This window comes from Tachypleus tridentatus, chromosome 9, assembly GCF_004210375.1.
Source record: "Tachypleus tridentatus isolate NWPU-2018 chromosome 9, ASM421037v1, whole genome shotgun sequence".
NCBI lineage: Eukaryota > Metazoa > Arthropoda > Merostomata > Xiphosura > Limulidae > Tachypleus > Tachypleus tridentatus.
The window spans coordinates 67,118,178-67,136,534 of NC_134833.1; the positions used below are offsets into that span (position 1 = coordinate 67,118,178).

Genomic DNA, 18,357 nt, shown 5'->3' on the forward strand with positions numbered 1-18,357 from the left:
AACTATGAACTTCATTTCGATATAATTTTTTTAAAGATGAGACAGACATTTTTTTAAAAACTTATGGTAGCTGTGGCAAAAAAATAATTATAACCAAAATTCATTTATTTTTCAGGATAAGATTGTGTTTCAAAATTAACATTTCTAACAGATCACATTAGATGCTCTGCAGTTCCAATCATCTGATGTGTACACGTAACCCTAAAACTCACTACATTCTAGACAGATCACAGTTACAATTACTTGATGGGTACACAACCTTGAAATTAACTACATCCTAAAGAGATCAATTACAATAACTTGATGTGTGCACATACCCTCAAAACTGACTACATCCTAGACAAATCAGTTACAATAACTTGGTGTGCATGTACCCTCAAAACAAACTACATCCTAGACAAATCAGTTACAATAACTTGGTATGCATGTACCCTCAAAACAAACTACATCCTAGACAGATCAGTTAAAATAACTTGGTGTACGTATACCCTCAAAACAAACTACATCCTAGACAGATCAGTTACAATAACTTGGTGTACATATACCCTCAAAACTGCATCCTAAAAAGAACAGTTACAATAACTTGATGTACATACACCCTCAAAACTAACTACATCCTAGACAGATCAGTTACAATAACTTGATGTACATATACCCTCAAAACTAACTACATCCTAGAGAGATCAGTTACAATAACTTGATGTGTACATATACCCTCAAAACTAACTACATTCTAGACAGATTTGTTTAGATTTCATGTGGGTTTCTCATCGTCAAGAATTACTTCACCATGTCCCTTTCGTTGTTTTGTTTTATTTCAAGAGGGTTTCTCATGATCAAGAATTGCTTCACCACATTTTTGTTTTTTTATTCCAAGTGGGTTTCTCGTCATCAAGAATCACTTCATCACGTCCCTTTGATTGTTTTATTTAAATCTGGTTTTCAAACCACTTCTTACAATGTGATTTTACACTTGCAATACCAACCAGTAAAATAGACAAATCCATTCTTCTGGAATGTATGATATATCATCTCAAAGACTTTCCACATGTCTGATGAGACAGTTACATGCCAGGCTATAAATTAATGACATGGCTTCTTATGGTAGCTATGCTGTAGCAAGAAAATAGAAATTATAACCAAAATTCATTTATTTTTCAAAATAAGATTATGTTTCAAAATTAACATTTCTAACAGATCGCATTAGATGCTCCAGTTCCAATCATCTGATGTGTACACATAACCCCAAAAGTCACTACATCCTAGACAGATCAGTTACAATAACTTGATGTGTACATATACCCTCAAAATTTACTTTTCAAACCACTTCTTACAATGTGATTTTACACTTTCAGTACCAACCAGTAAAATAGTCAAATCCATTCTTCTGGAACGTATGGTATATCATCTCAAAGACTTTCCACATGTCTGATGAGATGTAGTTACATGTCAGGCTATAAACCAATGACATGGCTTCTTCGTAAAATTCTGAAAGTAAAAAAATATATTATCAAACTGCAATACAATCTTCTGTAATAGTTTTTTATAAAAATTTTCACAACAAATTTAGAGTTTAATTAAAAAATAAACTTCCACGGTAAACAAGTTCTGAATTTAACACTGACCCAAAGTAACAAGTCTTCACATTACATTAATATTTTTAAAAACTTTACCTGTGAAAAATCTACATTTAACACTTTCACCACAGACAGATGTATTTTGCAGCACCTCATAACCACCATGCAACCATGGTGATACCCAACTATGAAAGTACTTACTGTATCTTAATGAAACTTTGCAAGCCTTCTGTAAACTAGATCCATGTTACTACCTATTTCTCTGTTATCAGTAAGACTGAACACCACATAACTACAGTTTCATGTTCGTACTCAGTGCCACAACATAAGCATTCTGGACATACAGTGATAGGTTACAATAACAAACCTTAGTATCACACATCTCACTATAATCCTTCAAAGACAATTATTACAAATAGCTGTTGGTTATTTTAAATATTTCTAATGCAAACTTAATATATACTAAAAGGCAATCAAAGAGAAAAACATCTAACAGACTTTGTTCTAAATGAAAATGCTGATAAGTGAAAGGAAACTCCGAACTGAGAACCTTTGCTTTACTAACTGAGCTAACTTAGAGGTGAGGACCTCACGCTACACCAGGTAAGCTAATTCAAGAGTGAAAGCCATCCCAGTATTGGAGTTTCTTTCCACTTACCAATTCTTCCAATTATGACATTTGTAAGAAAGTTTCTTTTCATTTATTCATATGAATCAAATAAAAGACATTAAGGTATGAGCATAAAGTTGAAACTTCCACAAAAAATCCAACAATGAACTATAATAATAAATCCTAACATATAAAACAATATTACAGCTAATTTGAATGGATTGGTTCCCATAAGTTAGAAATACTAACATGTTCAATATTTAAGATTCCAAGCAATTAAGATACTGAAATTTAAGTACCAAAAAAAACAAACTGACCCAAGACTCCTTGTGAGAGAATAACACCAATGACATGTAGGACAACAGGTTCTAGTTGTTTAGTGACTTCTTTCTGGTCTTCCATTACCGATAGAATGGTGTCAATGGTGTTCAATACACCCATAGCTGTAATTGCTCTTTCATCTGAGTCTTCTGTACCATTCTCTATAACTTGAGTGAAAGTCTGGGCCTAATGATAAAAAACCAGACTACAGAACAGAATAACCAGTCTAGATATTCTACTAATTAAAGAATCACACCATTCAGTGATATTCTAGCAATCAGAAAATTATTGTAGATTTCATTGTGCAAAGCTATGGAATATACTAGCTTCACACTGTCCACAGTGGAAAATTAAAACCCAGATTTTAACATCACAAGTCCTGTAAACATAAATGACATGGTAGAGAATATTTCCTGTAAACACACTATAGAAATATCATCACTTTACAAGACACAAATTGGGTCATTACCACTAACTAAATGTAAAAAAGAATCAGTTGTGAAGATACTGAGTAGATGTTATTTTGAAATAATACTAACATCTGACAGTTACACAAGTAAGAACAGTTTCATTGCCAGCAGTGTGAGAAACCAGGCAACACTTACTGGATTATTATTAGTAGCTTGCTTAAAAATTAATGCAAGGGACAAAAATACTTTTTGAAACTTTTCTAAACAGCATAAACAAAAATAACAATGTTATATTACACAATTTGAAAAGAACAAAATTGTCTAGTCTTACATTAAATTTGTGAAACAAGTGTAACAAACCTGATTGTAAAGACATAAGATTAAGTAATTATCAATATTAGCTTTGATATTAACACTTTTATTCTAACAGATCAACTAAGTTAAAGTACATTTAAGAAAATGTCTGTTAAATAGAACATCTAAATGTTTGTATCGCCCAATATATAACAAACATGTCTGTAACCCCTTACCTTGTAAGTAAAAACGTTTGGACAAGGACCTTCTGAATGAGTTCAACTGTTCTATATTGAATAGTAAATGCCACTAAGATTTGTTTGAATTAGTGAAAACGTTTCATCACGTACAAGAACTTACTAGATGTTGGGTCATCTCCAGTGCAATTGGCAGTAGTTCTTCACTAAAAATACATACTATCTTCTGCATGACGTTAGTGAGATTGTCACTTTCTGTCTCTCTTATCACCTTGAGGAGTTCCAGAGTGATGGGTTTAATGTTAGGTCTGATGATGTTCTGGGCTGTAAAAGAAAGATCCTCTTGAGAATTACTTGTGGTTAAGTGTCAGATGATTAGAAAAAGTCCAAGCAGTGAACAATAAAGTTTCATTATTACACTACAGGTGGCTAAACTCAGAGAAACAGTAAATTAGAGAAAACAAAAATCACTGCTGTCAGAAGTTACATATTTGCAAATATCTGTTCTGATGTTGTATTACTTAAGTTTTATACAAAATCCTGATTAACAGGAACATATTCATGACCTTTGTCCTGACTGGTAATTAATGTCTGAAGTCCTATTGCAGCTTCCACCTTGACTGGAAGTTCCTGGTCATTAAGAAGACAATTCTGTGTCATGTTCAGGGCCTGGATGAGATTCGTTTCATTTTTAAACTTGATTTCACTGAAGTAGTGAAGCACCCAACAAGCCTAGTACAGAAAATTAAAATTGTATATACAAATGGTAAACAAAGATAAACATACAATTCAATCATGTGTTAATTCTGTTATATTATACTTACTTGTATGCAAACATGATATGAAGCTGTTTTCTCTCTTTCACTCCTTAATTTCCTAATTCACATTCAAGAACAGTACATACTTCCACCAAAAAATATTACTATAATACTGTAGCAATATGAAAATAACGAGAATACCTTACTATGATACTGTAACAATATAACAATATGGAGAATACCTTACTATAATACTGTAACAATATGAAGATAACGAGAATACCTTACTATAATACTGTAACAATTAGAAGATAACGAGAATACCTTACTATAATACTGTAACAATATAAAGATAACCAGAATACCTTATTATAGTACTGTAACACTATGAAGATAATCAGAATATCTTACTGTAATACAATAACAATATGCAAACATTATTCCCTTTACAATCTTGAACACTTCAATCTCCTCAAACTCTTTTTCAAGAAAAAACAATTAAAGATCTTAATCTCTCCTCATATGACAACCCTTTCATCCCAGGTACCATTTTATTTTGTCCTCTGAGCCCTTTCCAACAATTTAATGTCTTTCCTTAGGTAAACAGCCCAAGGTTGAACACAATATTCCAAATGTGGCATTTGTACCTTATTTAAAAAAAAATAACCTCTTTAGACTTGTACTGAATATCTCTGTAGATACAACTTAAACTCCTATTTGCCATACCACAAGTAAAAGCATACTACTTGGATAACTTGAGACTGATGAACCATTACACCAAGATCATATTCTTTCATGACACTGTTAAAGCTATTCTCATCAAAATTATATTTAATTCAAATTATGATAACCAACATGCATTATTTTGCATGTATCATAAATAAAAGCCATCTGCTATCTATGTGTCCAACTCACTAAGTGATCTAAATGTGTTTGTAAATCAGTAACATCCTCTTCCTGGCCAGCATCACCCAAGACGTTAATATAATCTGTACATTTAACTATTTGAATAACCATCCTTTCATTTTTTTCACTGACTGAAATAAAAAAGAACAAAGATCCCAAGACTGAACCCCTGAGGTACCCCATTTGCAAGATTAATAGTCTGACAGAACTCCATTATAACAACCCTCCATTTTCTTCCATCAAGCCACTCTTCTATCCAATTAGTTATCTTATCCCCTACACCTAGATACAAGTTTCTTCACAAGCTTATTATATGGCACTTTTTCAAATGTTTTTTTAAAACTCCAGCTACATCCTTACCCTCATCTACATAAGTAATAACCTTTGCAAAGATTGTCAAAATATTTGTAAGGCAGCATTTTCCCTTAGTGAAACCATGTTGACTATCCAGTAAGATTCTGAACTTCATTAAATGACTTTCCAAAGTGTATTTTATCAGTCTTTCCAAAATTTCCCACAACTGATGTAAGACCAATGGGCCTATAACTACTGGGACATCTATTACTTCTCTTGCAGACAGGAGTGAAACTAGCCAATCTTTAATTTGTTGATGCTTGTCCACTATTCATTGATTTACCAAAAACCCACTAAGACATTATAATATAAAAGTTATCAAATATTATTACATTATTTTTAGAATAGGAAGGTCTCTTATAATGAAAGATTACTGAAGATTTCTATAACATAGTAATAATAAATCAGTCTCACAGAATAACAAAATGTCTTTATGAGGCTTTAAAAAATGTAACACTGAGTTAAATATGGAAGCTAATATGAAAACCAGCAACAATTTAATGAAACAAAATAGCTACAAGGGAAAGACTGCCAACAAGTAATGTGAAAACTTATGTTCACTGTAACTACATAAAGATGTTGATTATATTAAAACCAGATGATTGTAACAATGTAGAAGTACATTAGACTGTTGTATACCCATAAGTTTATCTTACACCTGAAAGGTTGCTATAACACACTGTTTTCTTGTATATATTTACTTTACACAACTATTTTCTGTTTATTTAGAGGAATTTATACATTAATAATTATGTACAAAATGCAGAAATGGTTCATAATATTACTTACTCTAGCACGCATGTAGCCATGAGGACTTGAAAATTCTGGAAACACATACATCACTAACATGTTCTCCATTTGATCTTTATAGAATTTTTTCTGGACAAAAATACAAATATTTTACATATCAGAAAAATATTTTGATAATATGAAACAAAACTAACATCTCAAAAAATATTAATGCCACAGCTAACTTAGCTCCAACATCAAGAGAGCAAGTATTCAATAAGAAATCCTGGTTTTGATAAATCTGCATATAGTGACACTGAACTTTTTTATATAAAATATTAAGTGCTGTTATTATTTTCTTTGCTTAAAAAAATAATAGATTATTCTTTGGTGTTTTTTTTCTCTTTAGTATCTTCTAAATTTCACTTTGCTGACCTAAACTTATCTCCTCAAATACAGATATAGACTAAAAACTCAAATTAAGATACATGAAATCAGCATTGTTCTGCCCTTGAAAAAACTTAAAGTCAGAAGGTATCATATGAAACAGTTTGTTGCTGTCAATAAACACCATTTTAATCAATGAAAACTGGAACTTAGAAACTTGTATTTAAGATTTTAAAACTTAGGTTCAATTGGACCTAATACAAATAAGCTACCTAACACACCTCCATCCATTAAATTTACACAAATTATTGTAAATATGTATTATTGTTGTATGTTTACTGGTAGGTGCTACTACACCTTTAACAAGATGTCTGCCACTGTCCCAACCATATGCATGGCTCCATCTTTCTGCCGAGGACTGGAAGTGGGGTTCGTAAGAATAGAGAGAACAAATCCCATGGCTTTCTGTAACATGTCTTTTCGCTTTTTGACAGCAGAATGGAAAAGAGTTTGAGCTGCTATCACAGGAGAGATGAAATCCTCAAATACATCTGGAAATAGACAAATACTTCTCCTGAAATACATCTATAAATATCAATTTGGCCTGAAATACACCTGAAAATACCAGACAAACAGTTTCTACTTGAACACATCAGGAAATACAAATCAAATAGAATTATAAAGTCTCTCCTCACATACACCTGAAAATATCAAATAGTTTTTAACCTCTAGCCATTAGATCATCCACTTGTCCAGACTCCAACAAATTATTTTATTTCTAAAAACCTTATAATTAATGCAATAAATATGTATACACAAATATATTCCATAAATTCCAAAAATACTGAAAAGTTAACTTTTGCTTAAAAATCAATCTTCTCCAAACGTTAATAATTTATATCAACCATTTTAATGAAACAGACTATGTAATACTAATATTAACCAAATAACTGGTGACATCAAATTCCTTACTTTTGAATAAACTAAAAAGTTATATATTTGTCTAATCACCATCTGTGCACAATGTGTTAAATAGAAGGAAAGTGGAGATCTGTATGCAAGGGTAAAATATGATAGTTTGTACCAGTGCATAATATAGACTGAAGATGATTCAGTAAAGATGATAAACATCTAGTCATTCTCTGTACTATAAAGACAAGGACATTAAGATTCCAAGAAAAATATTAAACTTAGGATGGTCCAAGTTTGACTTTATCATTAATTTTGAACTGCAGACCAGACAGAAAGCAACATCTAATGTCTGAAGTGTCTAGATTCAATCAAACTGTTCACTCCTACAAAGACAGCAACATCTAATGTCTAAAGTGTCTAGACTCAACAAAAGTTTTCACTCCTATAAAGCCCAAAGTGTGAAGTACCTTTGGCAGCACGTCTAAATCCCACGATCTTTCAGTTCCTAATCTGACAGACTAATTACCAGGTTATACTCTGTCCATTTACTATTTAGCAAAAGATTAAACTACACTGCGCATTATAAATTTTCAAATATTAGTAAATGAGAACCATAGCAATTTCAAGTGTCTCCCCTTATGTTTTAGACAAATATATATAACCACACAATGAGACTATACACAACAGAATATAAAGCAAATAAAATATAAGATACCAAATTTCATTCGAATGTACTCCTGAGGGTCAGCTTTCCATAGCTCATCATCTTCATCAGTGTAACACATCAGTTGGAAGATAATATCTTGAATAATTCCCTATTAAAATATAAAACTTCAACTATGACCATTCTTTAGTTGTAAACCCAGTGTTAAAAAATAACTATTTTAATACAATGTCACACTTACTAGTATAAATGTAATTTGTCATTTTATTCTTAAATAACAAAGTTTGCATACCATCATATGGGGCTTGAGAAACTTCCACGAGAAGGCGTGGGTAACGCTGGAGAAAAAATAAATTATCTTTGAAAAAGTTACAATATTTTATAGTAAACACTTTGCAATTTAAGGTTAAGAAAGCACAAAAAACATGAAATTTACCCTCTTACTCTGGGCTTAGTATAATATACACAAGTTTGTTTACACATTTGCACAGATGAAGTACTTGCACTGTAACTTTTACTACATCATATACATATTCAAAAAATTTGGTAGACATTTAGTAAAGATATTTTGATAACAAAAATGATTTTTTAATGAAATATTTTTACTAAAGGCTTATTTGTGAAAATTGTTTTGTTACTAATCTGAGTGCAAAGTGATTTCATGTTATGCTTAAAAACAATTATTCTTCATCTAAAAATCTCAGATATTACTTGCATAATCTAAAACCTCCCAAATACATTTCAAATGTTTGTTTTCATTAAAACTTTATATTTTATTTTCTATATTCAACTATGTGGGGTGTGTCATTTGACCAAATTTGTAACCATCATAAAAAAAGAGGAAATAAATTATTTTTTTGTGCCAGAATGACTAAATATTATAACACAAAAATGCAAGTGTTTAGTCTAAGTAGATGAAGTCTCAGAGCTGTATACGAACACACATTTATAATAAAAATATTGAACTTCCAGTCATGACTACCTAACATTACATTGCTTGTATTGATGCATTACATGTGCATTCTAGTCACCTGTCCAGTAATATAAAGCTGTTAGTCTTTAGTCGTAGGGAATTTCTTGGCTGTGTTTTATTAGACTAGTACTGTGCAATATTTCAATTATTATACACATGTGTATATAGATTATTACTATTTAGAAATAAATTAAACTTATTTTTTCTTAAAATATAGAACAATAAATCAAGAGCAAAACAAATATTATTTATTCTTACTACAACCTTTGTACTCAGTTGTTGCTGGGCATAGGTTGCTAAGGCCTTTTAAAATTTTGTGAGGATTTTTTTTTTAAGGTTTTGTATATACAGTTGAATAACAAGAAAATCATAAATAACTACACTGATACCATAGAATTCCACTATAATTTTAAAGCTTACTATGGTTTATTTCACAATTTAAAAAAATATGAAACTTTGAGCAGATTAAAGACAACCTACTTCACTGAAACCTAGGACTAAGAGTGTGGAAGCCTTTTCAAAAATTAAAATGGCAGGAAACACCATCCTGAGGGCATTCTAAGCTGTCAATTGGTTATTCACATGTCATATTTTAGTAAGAGTATACTAAGGGCTGTTTTGAAAAATGGAAAGAGTTGAACAGAGACATCATGTTTGATTCAGTACATAAGCCATACCTCAGCAAAATAAGATACATTCTAGCTTTTTAATATTAGTAATTTGAGTGTCTAATTTGTACAAAACTATAGACTCGGCATTTTGACATCAAAAACATCTAATTTTAAACAGTGCTGCATTTAACATACCACACAACTCACTAAAATCTATATTTAGATGCGTTATTTTAATATTTACTTTTAAATTGAGAAATTAACTCATATATGACATTAAGGTTTGAATTATAATTACAATTTGATATCAAACATACTGATAGAAATTAATAAAATAATTCAATAAAATTTTGATTGCGAGTCAAAGGTGACATGGTCTTTGAACCCTGATCCATTGCAAAAGAGTTAAACATTAAAATATAAAAAAACTTGCTTTAAATAGTCTTAACAGACCTGAAACAAAAAAGTATTAAGAACTTGAGAATTATTAAGTAAAACTTGTTACCATTAGTTCAAGTCATAGTTAATCTGTAATTAATGTTTATCATAACTCCATACAAAATAAAAGGTCACAGATTTCAAAATTCATTAAAATTTCCTAACAAAGAACAAAGTTAAAATTTTATGTACAAGAAAAAATTTACCAGTGAGAAATATCAAACATGCAATAAATACACAGAGTCAAAGTAATGAAAAAAAATTCTAGCATCAGTACTGACAGAAATACAACACTTTCAATGATCAATCACATAAAGCTTGATACCGTTTTGTCAGTAACCATAACAAATAACATTATCACCACAGACAATAAAAAACAGCTTACTGCATAATCAACATGAAATTATGAAACATTTTTCATCTGAAAAAACACAAGTGTATTAAAAGAAAGGTAAAGTAACTTGGGTAATAAAGATGTATTCAGATTTATATTTTACAAAATGGAAATACCCCCTTTTATTTAATAACACTGAAAAACAAAGAAACATGTATCAACTTGAGGTACCAGGATTATTCAAACAGACTTTCAACAAGTCATACAACAGCAATGGTGAATGAAATGCAGCATCTCGTAACAGGTTAGAATTCACCATAAAAGAGTAGTAAAAGCTATCTAACAGCATGCAACACAATAATTATTTCTATCTGGAAATGATGCCATCCAGATACAAGTTCACCAAGACAAAATTTCTAGTTATACCTTACATTCAACTATTGCATAACTAAAGCATCTAGAAAACAAAATGAAGATAAACCAGTCAGAAGTCAATGGATGCAGCACCTATAAACTTCAACATGATCAAACTATTGAAACATGTAGGGAAAGAGTCTCAGATGGATTACAGAAAACATACAAGAAAAGGTGGTGTCCTTCAGTCATGCCAGCCTTACAACCAAACATTTTACAATGTAAATTATGCTATAAAAATGCACAATGTTAAGTATGGACTATAACAATGTTATGAGGACCCAAAATAACTTTAATGCAGTCAACCCTGTGTGGCTTTGCAACAACCTCTATAAGTCAGACAATTCAGAAACTAAAGCCTTGTTTAAGTGATCACTAACATGGAGCAACGACTTGAGTAAACACACTTCAACATTTTATAACAAATTTATGTTTCCCTCCTGCAAAAAGACAGCCATCAGATTTATACTGTTCACAATCTGTAGTTACAACTAAGACCTGCACACTTAAGTAACTAAACAGCTTAAAAAAGAATGAAATTACAGTAGGAGGTTCTTATTTTTTTTATTCTAGTTTTTGTTATTTAAAGATTGTACAAACTAAATAACCTAGAGCATGGACTTGTCATGTGACATACAAGATTGAGCACCGAGTAACTATTTTGAATATTTTTTTAAATTAAGAACTCATATAATAACAAAATTTGATTTATTAACTGTATTATGATGCCAACATTATTGACATGTATTTATAATAATGTATCTCCATTAAATTTTGAACACTAATCATAGAAAGTGGTATCTATATTCTGACCCCATTCATACACAGGATTAAAATGATGTATGGCTAGAAAGCTGTTACTATTAAAAACAGTTTACAAAATGCCTTCAAACTATAGTATACACATCTAAACTTCAAAAAATTAAGACTTTACACAAATTATGTTAAAAACAAAAGCTTTAATAAATACAAATAAAATTATGAAAGCAACATACTTAAGTTTTTTTTTATTTGCTCAAGTCTACTCTTCCAGTATGTGTTTTTGTTAATCTGACATTCAGGACTGATAAAAATCAGTTACAACTGCTCTGAAAAATTTAACTTTCAAGCAAACCTACAGTAGCTTAAAGTAGTGGATCAAAACAAGAATTTGTGATTGGTGAAATTTATTAAGAACCTTAGAAATGCTGAAGACTGCATACATCTAGTGACATTAACACTACACAACTAGGTTCTTCATATAAAGAAAGTTTGTTTATTGAAATACTCACGCTTGATTCAAGTAGTTCAAAGCCAGCTGGAGAACTCGAGGTGACATGTAAATTTTGTTCCTATATTGGTCCAGCACTTTCAACAGCACCTCGATAATCCCACCTGAAAAAGCTTTCAAGTAATAATCTGCAAACTCTCTGTAATCTTTAGCTACAGTTTCTGGACTCCCATACCTAATGAGAAAGAACAAAAACTTCTGATAGAAATCCTTCATTTATAAACTACACTTTATTTGTACAATGGTCTCAACAGTTAATTAAAAAGATACTTACATAGTACACACATAACTTACTCATCTGTAATGAAGAAGTGAACTGAGCTTCTAATCATTAACACAATACATGGCTCTTCACAAACTGTTTTGAAATGTATGTACCAAGTAACTACCAACTGGTACCAGTAAGAGCTGAACCATACATTACCTACTGGACTTTGATGAATACAATTTAACTGCTAAAGATAATATGACCAATAAACTCTTTAATGGTTGGTTGGTTGACATTATTGGTGCAAAGCAACTAGGCTAGCTACAATATACAATTAGTAAAAAATTACAAATATAAAAAAATAAAATACATAAAAAGGAATCATGTTAAAATAAAACAAAGCCCAATTTTTAAATTAAAAACTTAAGAGTTAAAAAAGCCAATGGCTCAAACTAAAAACAACTGAGGTGGACAGTGACACCATCTCCAACAACACTGTCCAATGTCAGAGAAAAACCTATAGTAAAAATATATCTAAAATAGTGTAGTTGCTCACAGTTGTAATGATGGCACAACAGTAAAATGTGGGCTATTGTGACTTGAATGTCACACAGACCATGCACTGGTGCATCAGTCCCATATAAAAGAAAGCAATGAATTAAAAATGTGACCAATGCTTAAGCCTAGCTAGGATAAATTCTTCCTTCCAATCCTTATGGAAGAAAGAAGGTTTTATTTGGGATAGTTTGTTACCACATTACCCACTCCAAGTCAACTGTGAATTGGCGAGGAGCTGAGCCTTCATTACAACACTGTACACCATATATGAGACAGGCACAGCCATGATAGCACAAGATAAGACAGACTAGTTATGGTGTTAACAAGCTCATTCCTGCAGAAACCAACACGACCCAATATCCACAACTGAATAGAAATGGATGATAAAGAGAAATGAACCAGTCAGTTTTGAATATCAACAAGAACAAGGTGAGAAACAATGGGAAGAAATTCCAGGGCCAATAGAGAACCAAGTGAATCAGTATAAATAATGCAATTTGAGTATTGCTTAGCTTTATGTGATCCAGGGCAAGAGAAATGGCGTACAGTTCAGCAGTAAACACAGAAATTGTAGAGGGGATTCTACACGCAACCACCAAACCACAACAAACCACGGCAGAGCTCACACAGTCACCTGATTTTGAACCAGCTGTATAAATGGTAATAGAAGGATGGTTCAAAAGATGTTTGGCAAATAGAAAGGGGTACTGCCAATCAGGGGTACCCGTCTTATTCAGATGACTCAAAGAAAGATTATATTTGGGGATGGTAATATGCCATGGTGGGATGAGGTGACAAGTTGTAACAGTTATGTTATCCAAGGACAGACTCATTTAATCCAACTGAACCTGGATATGAAGGCTAAAAGAAACAATGGCAGACTGTTTCTTCCGAAAAAGCATGGCCTACTGAGAAAGGAAAACAATATCCCAGGTGGAATGATGTGGTAAAGATCGAAGTTTTGAAGCATACAGTAAAGACAGTTGCAAATAGTGAAAGTATAAAGGACGTTCATGAGATTCAGTGTACAAATTCTGGACTGGAAAAGTGCAGAAGGTCACTGTGCAGAGCCAAAGCCCCTGCTAGTAAACAGGGTCCAACACCTTCAAGGTCCTGGCAGAGCCACAGACCAGAGACTCATGGTCCAGTTTTGATTGAATAAGAGCACAATAGATTTTTAGCATAGGATGTCAATCTGCTCTCCAAGAGGTTGAAGAGAGGACACAGATTATCAGTGCCTTAGTACTCTTGACACATAGCTGCTTGATGTGTGGAATAAAGGTCAGCTTACAGTCAAAGATAAGCCCCAAGAACTTTGCCTCAAGGACCACAGGAAGCACAGCTTTACCAGCATGGAGTTCAGGATCAGGGTGAATAACCAATTGGCAGCAAAAGTGCATGCAAACAGTTTTAGAGAGAAAAGTTAAAGCCATTTGCTGTGGTCCACTTCAGTAAATGATTAAGGGCAGTCTGAAGCTGCCACTCAATATACCTCATGTTTGACGACTGATGAACATGAAAGTTGTCAACATAGAGCCCGTTTGCAACAGTGAGAGGGACTTGTTCAGTGATAACATTAATCTTTCTACTGAAAAGTGTGAAACTCAAAACACAGCCCTTAGGGACTCCAAGTTCCTATTGGAAAGAACAGAAAAGTGTCAAACCCACATGGCTTGGAATTGCCAGTACATTAAAAATGTTCAACAAAAATGAGTACAGGGCCAAGCAACACATCAGAGAGGAAGTCTCACAGGATGTCATACCTCAATGTAGTATTTATCAAGGTAAAAACATATGGAAACAAGATGTTGTTCCTTGAAAAGACTTCCCTGATTGATGTTTCAAGCTGAATCAGGTGATCCATGATGGATCAATGTCGTAGGCACCACCCACACTGGGTGGGATGAAAGGAACCAAAAAAGATGAGCATAAACCATCCTCACTAAGATCTTCCAGACAGTTCATCAAAGCAATCAGATGGTAGCTTGAAGAAATATGGGGATTTTTTGCAGGCTTAAAAAAGGCAGGACAATAGTCTGGTGCCAAGCAACAGGAAAAGCATTCTCCTGCCAGATCCAGTTAAAAACATCCAGAAGATAGCAAGAGAAGAGATGGCACAGCATCTCATAGTATACATCATCAGTTCCACAAAATCCTTCCCCCCTTTACGGGTTGCAATACACAGCAAACGTTTATTTCCCAGAGGAGGTAAACCGAAAGAACGTAACCTTCTCTGGAAGGTCTCAGAACCATGCATAGAGAATCCACACCGAGAGGTAATACCTTAATAAACATTACCAAAAACATTAAATTAATTTTTTAATGAAAAACAGACACTATAACTAGAAAATTATAAAGAAAATTACACTTTCTCAAATATCACTGTTATAACAATAAATAAAAAATAGTTACATCTAATAAAAGTTTTATTAATATTGTACTAGATCACAGTTACATCAAAAAAAGTTTACTAGTATAGTACATGATCACAGTTACATCAACAAAATGTTTACTAGTACTGGATCAGTTACATAAATAAAAAGTACATGAAAGAATACACTGTATTAATCTTCAATTTTTTATATGCATCCAAACTAACCAAAATGCAGTATACACACCTGTTCTATTTACCTCTCATGTTATGTACAACAATACTTGTTTCCATACAAGTATGATTAAAGTTTTAACCACATTACATCCACCATTACACACACACACACACACATACATACTTCTATCCTAGCAGTGTTTTGCTATCACTTAAACTTAAGTCCCAAGGGCCAGAGCACTAGACCTAAAACCATCATAAGTTAAAAATATTCTCATCTGTTGTAACTAAGTTGTAATCATTATCTTTTATTTACTTTTCTTGTCACAAAGTCCTCCTTATTTGAACAGTGACAGTACAGACATTCCAGTATCAAGCTGAAAACAAATTAAGTTTCACAGTAAATTATAAAATGGTGAATACGATTAAAAAACTGGTGCCAAAGTTTGGCCATTTAATTATATACAGTGTGACTTAACATAGAAATAGATTAATAGTAATTACAGACAGAAAAAATTTTAAACAAGCTATCTGATAATCACCTTAACTGCTTATAAAAACAGTAACAAAAGAGCAACATAGTTGGAGTTCACAAAGATTAACAAATCTTAATTAACAAATCTATCAATTAATAAGAATAATAATGTGATTATTTACTAGTTAAAAATATTGAATATCCAATCAACACATGTAATATATGGTTCTATTGAACATGGCTTGATTTCCTTCCTAAAAGTTTTAACAGCTTTCAACTAACTAAAAGGAGTAATAATATTTTGTTTTTTTTTTGTTTTAATATAAAATAAACTGCAAAAGTTTTTGTGTCAACAGAAAAAAATCAACATTAAGTTCAAAAGCTTACTTTATTTTTTTTTTTTACAAAATTCAGAAATGCCAACTATTTCAAATGACTGAGTGTAATGATGGTAGACAGAGCCCTTTATCATTTGTGGCTACTAGACCTGACCAATGTCTCTAAGCTGTTTATTATTATATTATTATAACTATTATTATTTATTACTGCTCTAGATTGCTCATTTATGACTGTATTTTGTGTATTTAATAAATAAATTAAAAAATTCTTTTGAAATTATGTCTTTAATTCAGAGTAACAAACAGACTGGTAAAACAACATTGAACATGCACAAACAGTAAGCAGAAAAAGCCTTTGTGTAAGGACTAGTTTATATCATGTTTATGACACTTATTGTAATAGTTTTGCAGCTGTTGCAGCCTTTGCTTTCATGAAAATGTCTCTGGATGGTTGGAAGTTATAACATTGTCCATTTGACTGCATACACATCTTGTGTGTTACAATACTGCTCAAAACTGAGGTGCTCAAGTTTGGTCTGAAATTGCTTTTGTTTTGAGTCACTAAACTAAATATCCTTTCACTGTCAGCATTAGAATGGAATATCGTAAGAATTCCAAGCATAACCCTATACAGAATGTCATACTTCTGGTTGCCGTTTCCATCCTTAACTGTAGACAGTTGAACCAGAAACTTGTCAACATTCAACTGAAGGACAGTTTCTGAAAAAGTATCAATTTGATAGTTCAAATATTGCCCTTCCAACTTGTCAGTAGTGTCGTGCTCATGTGTATTGATAAGGACAGGATACCTGTCTGTGAAGAAGCATAGAGAAGAGAAAACTTTGCTGACTATCAGTTTTGGATCAGCAACCTCTGCATGAATCAGAAGTTCATCATTTAGAGAGAAATGTTTCATCACGTAATTTGTAGCTACAACACTATTTCTTGACACTGGTGTAGAAGCTGATCAGATCCAGGTCCTTCTCATATTTAAAAATGTATTCCTTGGCAGCGATTTCAATTGTTGTCAAGTTCAGTGATGTTGCCTTCAAGATATTCTGGTTTGATGTATCTGACAAGTATATTTTTTACTTGTGTAATCAGAGTTCTATGTATAATGTGTATGCAAGGTTCTTCTCTTTGCAATATCAAATTGGCTTGCTCAAATAGAGGAATTGCAGAATGAAAAAAGACAAAATAACAAGTTCATTTTGTTGTCCAAGAAAACTGTTAACTTATCTAACTTGCTCTGCACACAACTTTTCTTGGTTATTTCCTTGCTAGCTTTCGTTTCCTTCTCTTTTTTCATTGATAAAAACTTTGATTTAGGTCAGACTGCCTAAACATATATTGAGTTATATCAAATGTTTCTTTGTCTGCTTTCGGAGACTATTGTCTTGTGTCCCTGAGTGGCTGAGAGGATATCCTGACTTTTAAAGTCTTGCTGCCTGACTGAGCTGCACATTTACATCCTTTGGAATCTAGTTTTTCCTTTTCACAATGAAAATACTTCTTCAATGGCTTCCACATGTCCAACATTCTGTTGAGGCACACCCCAAGTGATAGCCATCTTGTGTTAACAAGTTGTAGAATTTTTCTTGTTTCTTTGTCATACAATCCTTGAAACTCTTTGAAAAGTTGTTTTCTGCTTGCACTTTTGTCCAGAAAATAGTAGATATCTATCAATATATCAGAAACAGGACAGTTCTCTGGAAGCTTTCTGGGCAGCAATATTCATGAGGTGAGAGGCAGAGCCCATGAAGTAAATACTAGGCTGTCGTCATGAGATGTGTCCCATCACACCTTTACCTATACCAAACATAACTGAAACACTGAAGAAAAACTAAGACAGTTTTCCCATGGAATTTTCCTCTTTGTCAGTTTGTGGTCCAAAAGCTTGAAAATATTTTCTCCCATGGAACTTTCTTTCCATTCCACCATTGTCAAAAGAGAACAAAAAATTTTTCCAAGCAAAGGGTCAAGATATCGAACAACCACTGGATACAGTTTTGAGTCATCCATGTCGATGGATCCATCTGTGGCTAAACTGTAAACACTTTAGTAAGTATGC

General features: G+C 32.4%; 1 protein-coding gene across 7 annotated transcripts in view; it reads right to left on the minus strand.

Moving 5' to 3' along the window:
* msk (importin-7 msk) overlaps positions 1-18,357 on the minus strand; it is a 57,451-nt gene that overhangs the window by 25,813 nt on the left and 13,281 nt on the right. For all 7 annotated transcript variants that reach the window (XR_013013820.1, XR_013013819.1, XR_013013818.1 and 4 more), the window contains 9 exons: positions 12,161-12,334; positions 8,412-8,457; positions 8,171-8,270; positions 6,901-7,094; positions 6,217-6,306; positions 3,976-4,141; positions 3,573-3,733; positions 2,505-2,694; positions 1,363-1,488 (listed from right to left, as the gene is read on the minus strand). Coding sequence is in view for 4 of the 7 variants with exons in the window: in XM_076454660.1 (XP_076310775.1) it covers positions 1,363-1,488; positions 2,505-2,694; positions 3,573-3,733; positions 3,976-4,141; positions 6,217-6,306; positions 6,901-7,094; positions 8,171-8,270; positions 8,412-8,457; positions 12,161-12,334 (1,247 nt within the window). In the remaining 3 variants the exon portion in view is untranslated. The remainder of the gene's footprint in view (positions 1-1,362; positions 1,489-2,504; positions 2,695-3,572; positions 3,734-3,975; positions 4,142-6,216; positions 6,307-6,900; positions 7,095-8,170; positions 8,271-8,411; positions 8,458-12,160; positions 12,335-18,357) is intronic.